The sequence below is a fragment of the Solanum tuberosum genome, unplaced genomic scaffold (assembly GCF_000226075.1).
Source record: "Solanum tuberosum cultivar DM 1-3 516 R44 unplaced genomic scaffold, SolTub_3.0 scf00164, whole genome shotgun sequence".
NCBI classification, from domain to species: Eukaryota; Viridiplantae; Streptophyta; class Magnoliopsida; order Solanales; family Solanaceae; genus Solanum; species Solanum tuberosum.
In genome coordinates, this window is record NW_006239092.1 from 123786 (window position 1) to 132507 (window position 8722).

At 36.3% G+C, this 8722-nt stretch overlaps 2 protein-coding genes across 2 annotated transcripts in view; one reads left to right on the forward strand and one right to left on the reverse strand.

The window, feature by feature from the left end:
- Window positions 1-3388: 3388 nt before the first annotated feature.
- On the forward strand, window positions 3389-6825 carry LOC102596454 (probable LRR receptor-like serine/threonine-protein kinase At4g08850). Its single transcript, XM_006354008.2, has 3 exons — window positions 3389-4503; window positions 4602-6224; window positions 6318-6825. The coding sequence occupies exons 1-3, from the start codon at window positions 3426-3428 to the stop codon at window positions 6662-6664; spliced, it is 3048 nt and encodes a 1015-aa protein (XP_006354070.1). The 5' UTR covers window positions 3389-3425; the 3' UTR covers window positions 6665-6825.
- Window positions 6826-7893: 1068 nt separating this feature from the next.
- The window catches only part of LOC102596789 (DEAD-box ATP-dependent RNA helicase 10-like), a 3628-nt gene continuing 2799 nt past the window's right edge, over window positions 7894-8722 (reverse strand). The window contains exon 5 of the mRNA XM_006354009.2: window positions 7894-7914. Within this exon, the coding sequence (XP_006354071.1) occupies window positions 7894-7914 (21 nt within the window). The remainder of the gene's footprint in view (window positions 7915-8722) is intronic.

Sequence of the window (8722 nt, forward strand, 5' to 3'; positions counted from 1 at the left end):
TTCTTTGAACTCCAAGTCACCACACCTGAACCTAGAGTGAAAACATGAGCTGAAATGCTTCGTCTATCATCCAACGAACCAGCATAGTCACTATCAGTGAACCCACATAATTTGAAATTGGAAACTTGTGAGTACCAAATCCCATAGTCCATAGTTCCAGCGATATAACGTAGAACCCTTTTTGCAGCTCCAAAATGAACCTTTGAAGGTTGTTGCATGAACCTGGAAACGACACCAACAGAGAATGCAATATCGGGACGAGAGTGAGTTAGGTAAATCAAACCTCCAACCAGGCTTCTGAAACTTCTAGCATCATCCATCTCTGCTCTATCATTAAGCTGCAATTTTTCACCAACATTCATAGGTGTAGTTGCAGGCTTGCAATTAAGTAGACCAAATTTAATGAGCAGGTCCCTAGCATATTTCCTTTGTGACAGAAATATTCCATCTTCAGCTTGATGGACTTCAATTACAAGAAAATAATGTAATAAACCCATATCCGACATCTCAAACTCATTCTTCATTTGAGACTTGAATTCATCCACAAGAGAAAAAGACGAGCTAGTATAAATGATATCATCAACGTAAAGGCAAACAATGATGAAATCATTACCTTTACTCTTTACATACAACGTGGGTTCATTCTCACTTCTCATATATCCCTTTTTCTGAAAGTACCCATCGATCTTGCTATACCACGCTCGAGGGGCTTGCTTCAAACCATATAATGCCTTTTTTAGCTTGTAGACCTTTGTTTCACTGCCCTTCTTTATGAAACCTTCTGGTTGTGCTACATAGACCTCTTCTTGCAATTCTCCATTGAGAAATGCTGACTTGACATCAAATTGATAAACTAGCCATTGTGTCTGTGCTGCCAATGCTAGAACAAGTCTCACAGTTTCAAACCGAGCAACTGGAGAAAATGTTTCTTCAAAATCAATACCATATTGCTGTGCATATCCTTTTGCCACGAGACGAGCTTTATGCTTCTGTAGGCTGCCATCTGCCGCAAACTTTGTCTTGAAGATCCACTTCAAGCCAATTACATTTTTGTTTTCCGGTAATTCCACCATCTCCCATGTGCCATTCTTTTCGATAGAAATCATCTCTTCTAGCATCGCATTCCTCCACTCTTCCTTTTCAGCTGCTTCTTCATAATGTATTGGATCTGAAACAGTAAAAGAAAACTGACAAGACGTAAACATGTCACTAGCATACTTGGAATTCGGCTTTGTAATCCTTGTTGATCTTCTTAGTGGAGCTGACTCTTCTGGAGACTGTTCAGGAGTTGTAGATGCAGAGTTTCTGCTTGATGAAGCTGAAGAGGATGAATCTGGGGAAGATGTAGAAGAACTCACTTCCGTAGCTGTAGGAGTTGACTGTTGAATTCCATCAAAGGTGATTCCTGTTGGCGTAAGAATCTGTTCTTGCTTCTTACCATTGCTTCCACTCCAATTCCAGCTAGCCATTTCATCAAATACTACATCCCTTCTGATTAAAATCTTTCTGCTAAGGGGGTTATAGAGTCTATACGCTTTGGATTGTGTACAATAACCAATAAAAATACACTTTTCAGATTTTTCATCCAACTTATGACGAAATTGGGAATTTACCAAAGCATAAGCAATACAACCAAAAACTCTTAAATAACTTACAGATGGTTTTCTACCCCGCCAAGCTTCAAATGGAGTTTGATTCATAACAGCCTTTGTGGGAGAGAGATTCAGTAAATGGACTGATGTTGCCACAGCTTCAGCCCAAAAATGATTCGGAAGTCCCTTTGCCTGTAACATGCTTCTCGCCATCTCCACAACAGTGCGATTTTTCCGCTCAGCGACACCATTTTGTTCTGGAGTATAAGGTGTTGCTAGTTCCCTGTGAATGCCACTTTCTTCACAAAAAAGATTGAATTCCTTGGACACGAATTCACCTCCTCTATCAGTGCGAAAGGTTTTGATGGACAAACCACTTTGTTTCTCAACCTTGGACTAAAAATGCTTGAATTTTTGAAATGTTTCTGATTTGTTTTCCAAAAAATAGACCCAACTCATGCGACTATAATCATCAGTAAAGAGTAGAAAATAACGACTCCCACCAAAAGAAGTAATATGCATAGGTCCACATAAATCAGCATGTATAAGTTCAAGACACTTTAAAGCCCTCCAAGCCTTTCCAACAGGAAAAGAATTTCTAGTTTGTTTTCCATAAATACACCCTTCACATAAATCAATAGAATCAATTTTTGGTAGTCCAAGAACCATACCTTTGTCAACTAGCAATTTCAAGCCGTTTATGTTGAGATGACCATACCTCAAGTGCCACAACTTTGAGTCATCCTTTGCACTGGCAGCAAGGGCAAAATTTTCCATATTGGAAACATCCAGCGGAAACATATTGTTTGGTGTCATAGAGATGCGAACCTTTTTGCCTGTCTTCTTATTTGTAATGACACAAGCATCGTCATCAAACCAAAGAGAATGACCATCAATCATTAGTTGTCCAACACTCAACAAATTGTATCCTAAATCAGGTACAAATTGGACGTTATCTAGCATTTTTACTTTTTCATGACTTGTATCAATACTCACAGTGCCTTTTCCTTCAACCCGCATCTCTTTTGTGTTGCCAAGTTGTACCGTCTTCTTTTGCTTCTCATCAAGCTCCTTGAACAAGGATTTGGCGCCTGTCATATGGTTTGAACAACCACTATCTACAAACCATAAATCGCTTGGTTTATGGTCTGTATCAACGCAAGCCATAAAGAGATAATTCTCTTCCTCATTTTCTCCTGCTGCAAAATTTATTTTCTGATCTCTATACCAACAATCAGCCCTTATATGCCCATAGCGCTGACAGTGATGACACTGGATACCATTTTTCCTATTACCTTGCTCATTGGACTGCTTGTGCCCATCATTCCTCCCTCTGCCTCTTCCATAACCACGGCCTCGACCACCACGACACATTTCTACGTACTAATAAATAAAATAATTATAGTACGTGATTCCCTTCTCTTTGCACGTCCCTATATTTTCCCTTTTCAATTATTATCATGCACTTTCTTTTATCGGTATAATCCCATAGGTAGAGTCTGTTGGAGAAAAGGGCTGTAAACAACTTAAAGGCAGAGGCTAAAAATAAGAGGATCAAATAGTTTGCTGTAACTTGACTTATCTGTTATTCATCAAAGGAAGATACAACATTATATAGACTTAAACATAAGCAAACACTAAGTTAACCACTACTCCACTAACTAAGCAACATCTACCACTAAATTAGAAAAAAGAGAACTGCTGCAACATGACTGCTAACAGCCCAAGAAAATAGGAAACTACTAACAAATTAACTTGACCAAGTCAGACTTTAAATCAGTCTTCAATAACAACTTCATCACAAAACCAAAAACAATCAATCATTTAGCCTTGATGATGGTTCCCACAATATTTTATATCCTTCCCTTCTTATATCTTTTCATAGTTATAACTTTTGCTTCCACTGAGGAAGCAACTGCTCTTCTTAAATGGAAAGCAACATTCCTAAACCAGAACAATTCCTTACAGGCTTCATGGACACTAAGTAGTCCTGCTGGTACCAAGAATTCTTCCAGAATTGAAGCGACGAGTTCTGATGCATGCAGGGGCTGGTATGGAGTTGTATGCGTTAATGGTCGGGTTAACAGGTTGAATATTACAAATGCTAGTGTCATTGGCACACTGTATGATTTTCCATTTTCATCACTCCCTTTTCTTGAATATGTTGATCTTAGTATGAACCAGCTCTCTGGCACCATCCCACCTGAAATTGGTAAGCTCGCTAATCTTGTCTATCTTGACTTGTCTATCAATCAGATTTCGGGCACAATCCCACCACAAATCAGTTCACTAACAAAGCTTGAGACCCTCCACATCTTTAGCAACCAATTAAATGGTTCCATTCCGAGGGAAATAGGTCGCCTAAGGTCTCTTACTGATCTAGCTTTGAGTTCTAACTTTCTTAGTGGTTCAATTCCTGCTTCATTGGGGAATTTGAACAATTTGTCTTTTTTGCATCTTTATAATAATAAGCTTTCTGGCTCCATTCCTTCAGAAATAGGAGAACTTGTCAATCTTGTTGAAGCTTATATTAGTAGAAACCAATTAACAGGTCATATTCCTCCAGAAATAGGTAATTGGATCAATGCAAAAGTGTTCTATGCTTTTTCCAATAACTTGTCTGGTCCCATTCCTGATGAAATTGGGAAAATGAAGTCACTTGAGAACTTAAGCTTCCAGACAAACAATCTTTCTGGTCCAATTCCCAAAACAATAGGTGACTTAACTGAGCTCAAACTCTTGCACCTTTATTCCAACCAACTTTCTGGTCCCATTCCTAGTGAGTTGGGGAATCTGAAAAAATTGAATGATCTGCAATTATCCACTAATCGACTTACCGGTCCAATTCCTGGTTCATTTGGCAATTTGAGAAACTTGCAATTTCTGTATCTCCGTGAGAACAAACTTTCTGGTTCCTATTCCAAAAGACTTGCATATTTGGATTAACTTGGTTATAATGGAAATGGATGAAAATCAGTTTCAGGCCATTTGCCTGAGAATCTTGCCAAGGTGGGAAACTTGAGAACTTCACGGTGAATAGTAACAAGCTGACAGGGCCAATACCAAGAAGCTTTAGCAAGTGCTCGAGTTTCAAAAGAGTTCGGTTGGATAACAACAGTTTTACTGGGAATTTATCTGAAGCTTTTGGCATCCATCCACACCTTTACTTCATTAATTTGAGCGAAAATGATTTTCATGGTGAACTCAGCAGCAACTGGGGGAAATGCAAGAGTTTGACTGATTTGCGGGTTGCCAGAAATAACATTAGTGGTAGCATACCACCGGAGATTGGAAACCTCAAAGGGCTTCAAGGACTTAATCTTTCATCCAATCATTTGGTTGGACAGATACCTAGGGAATTAGGAAAATTAACCTCTCTGGTTAATCTTCTTTTGCCAAACAACCAAATTTCTGGCAATATTCCTATGGAACTTGGGTTACTGACAAAGTTAGATTACCTTGATCTTTCAGACAATAGATTGAATGGTTCGATCCCAACGTTTATAGGAGATTACCATCACCTGTTTCACTTGAACCTGAGCAACAACAAATTTGGCCAAAATATTCCGAAGGAGATAGGGGGTATAACTCAACTTAATGTACTTGATTTGAGCCATAATGTTCTGGTTGGAGAAATACCCCCTCAGTTAACCAATTTGAAGGTCTTGGAAAGCTTAAATATTTCCCACAACGGCCTTTCTGGCCACATTCCTGAAGAATTTGAAAGTTTGACTGGTTTGCAGGATGTTGTCTTGTCATACAATGAGTTGGAAGGTCCAATCCCTAATAATAAAGCTTTCATGAATGCCTCATTAGAAGGTAATAAAGGTCTTTGTGGCAATGTGACTGGATTCCAACCTTGCGAAAGGCCATCTTCTATTGTGAAGAAGCACTCAATGGCGAAGGGACTTAAACTCATCCTCATCACTGTACTTCCTGTTATGGGAGCACTAGTACTACTCTGTGCTTTCATTGGTGTTCTCTTTATGTGTAATAAAAGAAGGAGAGTTAGAGACGTTGAAAGAAGGGATTCCAGTGATGATGTTGATGGTTTGATTTCCATATCCACATTAAATGGAAATGCATTGTACTGGGATATCTTAAAAGCCACAAAGGAGTTTGATGCAATGTTTTGCATCGGAAAAGGAGGGTCTGGAAGCGTTTACAAGGTAAAGCTTCCAACGCTTGAGAACGTAGCTGTGAAGAGACTTCATTCTTCATTTGAGGTTACCCATCGCAAAAGCTTCATGAATGAGATAAGGTCATTGACAAGGATCAAGCATCGCAACATTGTGAAACTCTATGCCTTCTGTTCAAATGCACAACACTCATTCTTGGTTTACGAGTACATGGAGAAGGGTAGCTTGTCTAGTATTTTGAGCAATGAAGTAGAGTCCAAGAAATTGGATTGGCTTACAAGGGTGAATGTCATCAAAGGTGTTGCTTATGCTTTATCTTACATGCACCATGATTGCTCACCCCCGATTGTTCATCGAGACATATCAAGCAGTAATGTTTTGCTTGATTCCGAGTATGAAGCTCGTGTTTCAGATTTTGGCATAGCTAAGATTCTTAAGCCAGACTCATCCAATTGTACTGCACTTGCAGGCACATATGGGTATGTAGCACCAGGTAAGATCTAACTTCTTATCCTTTTTTTAGTTCATGAGATATTTCTGCACAGTCTATATTGTTTCTATCTCATTTGGAACTTTATTGTTTCAGAGCTTGCCTATACAATGAAGGTGACGGAAATGTGTGACGTCTATAGCTTTGGAGTATTAGCATTGGAGGTAATCAAAGGAAAGCATCTTGGGGAATACATTACTGTGCTAGCAAATTCATCGACTAGAGATCATGTGCAGCTTAGCGATTTGCTGGATGAACGCCTTCCATATCCTGAAGATGGAGTAAAAGAGGTTTTGGTTTTTATCATCAAGCTAGCAAGCTCATGTTTGCTTGAAACTCCAAAATCAAGGCCAACAATGCACTTCATCTCCAGTATGTTGTCAATGGATCCACCTGTTTCTCAAATAACCTCTATGAAGGCGAAAAGCATCTCCGAGATGTAAGGTGTCTATGTATGGGGGAAAAAAAGAGCAAGTTTTGACACCAAGTGGTTGTGAAGTAAGAATAAGAAGCTATTATTACTGGGACTAGTATTTGTGTATTTTATTGTTAGTTGTGCTTATCTAGTTTAGTGTTTCAACCTGAAGGATTCTGAGCTCTTGTACTAGAGTTAATTACAATATCAAATAGAAATATAGAATGTAATATTTCAATTTTCTTGTGCCAATTAGTGCTAATAAAAATAGTTTTATGTTTGCTAAAGATGAACAAGTTAAAGATATATTAATACTTGTAATACACTGCAATGCATTTCAAACAATGATATTTCAAAGATGAAAATAGAGAGCATTATGTATCAAACTAACATCATGGATGAATGCATAAATTTAGACAGAGTCCGTAGTTGTAAGATACTGGAAATATTTCACTTGTGTTACTAGAGAAACAAATTTCTTTGTTATTTTTAAACATAGCTTCCGCATAAATTGCCTTACATGGAAAACCTCATGGGGCGTTAGAGTCTGTTTGAACGTGCTTATAGCTTTTGGTTTATAAGCCAAAAAATATAAGTTTGGAATTCTGACTATTATTTTTGTCTTTTAACTTATAAAAATGCTTTTAAAGGCTATTTTGGTTTTAAAAACACTTAAAATAAGTCTATGCAAAGGCTTTTAGTGCCTGTTTGTATTGACTTTTGGCTTAAAAACAAGTGCTTATAAATATTTATTTTATTTTATTCAAACATTATAAAACTGCTTAAAAACTATTTTAACTTAACAAAACATAAAATATGTCGATACAGGCTCTTAGTCATCTTGATTTTAGTTTTAACCAAATTTGAAAGACAACATTTTGCATGTTTGCCCTTGCTATTAATGAATGGTGCCCTTGTTACACTTTTCGTCTGTTCATACATTTTTCGTTAATAAATCGTCTCAAATTTATGCTATTTGTCATTTATAAATTTGCCTCTCACTTTTGGTTAATTCATACCTTTGTTGTTAGCAAATTATCTCGTATTTGTTCTTTGTCATTGATGGCATTCTAACGTGAAATACTTGAGATTCTATATTCAAATTTATCCATCAAGTTTTTATTAGTAGTATATTTTAAGACATTGCACACATTAGGGGATTTGTTAGTGTCAATAAAAAAAGGATACTTTTTCTAAGAACAGGATTAATATTAGATCAAAAGTTTAATGGATGGCAAAATTTGCTTCATTACATGATCAAATCTCATTTGACCCTATCTACATCATATAATTAAAATGTCTTATTAGCTAAGAAATAGAGACACAAAATAATACTCCAATTATCCCCTGTTTCTATTTAAGTATCTTAGTTACTATTTAGATAATCAAAGAATGTATTCTTTTATTAAAGTTTTTTTCAAATACTTTCTAGATATTTTGTATTGTCAATTATTGTGTCTAATAATATTATTTTTTATGTAGTTTCCTAAATATGTAAATCTTTATTTTCAAAAAATTAAAGATTTTATATTTAGATTCATTTCGAACATTAATTTGTTCAAACCTCTTATTCTGGATTAAGATAATCTTTCTCGGAGAGAGGGAGAAATAGAATTCATGGATTTATATGCGTTTGTTATATAAAGGCAAAATGAAAAGTAAATTATCAATCAAATGTTTTAAAAAAAGAAAAGTAAAACAGGAATAATATTTGTCCCTTGATAAAAAAAAATGGCCACTAGAGCAAAGTTACCAATATAAAAGATTTTCCCTTTTTATATTTCGTTTATTTTTTTTAATCCAACTTTAGTTACCGACACTAGACCCCAATTTAACATGATTAAATATGACTTTAATTCTTAATAGTACCCAATAATTACTCCCCCACCCACCCAACCCCTAAAAGGCAATTGATGCTGTGTTTTTTGGAGGCACAATACATATAATGCTATCATTACTTGATATGAAGATCACATTTTATATCATACTATATAAGTTATCTATGTATCATTTTTTGTTTCAATTTATGTGATAAAGACAAAATTAAAGAGTTAATCAAACTTTAATATTAATTTAAAATAGTTTA

What these genes read in the sequence shown, in the direction of transcription:
- LOC102596454 (XM_006354008.2), top strand. Translation starts at nt 3,426, where the DNA reads ATGATGGTTCCCACAATATTTTATATCCTTCCCTTCTTATATCTTTTC. An exon ending in CCGTGAGAACAAACTTTCTG is followed by an intron (nt 4,504 to 4,601) that starts GTTCCTATTCCA and finishes AATCTTGCCAAG; the next exon opens with GTGGGAAACTTGAGAACTTC. An exon ending in ATATGGGTATGTAGCACCAG is followed by an intron (nt 6,225 to 6,317) that starts GTAAGATCTAAC and finishes TTATTGTTTCAG; the next exon opens with AGCTTGCCTATACAATGAAG.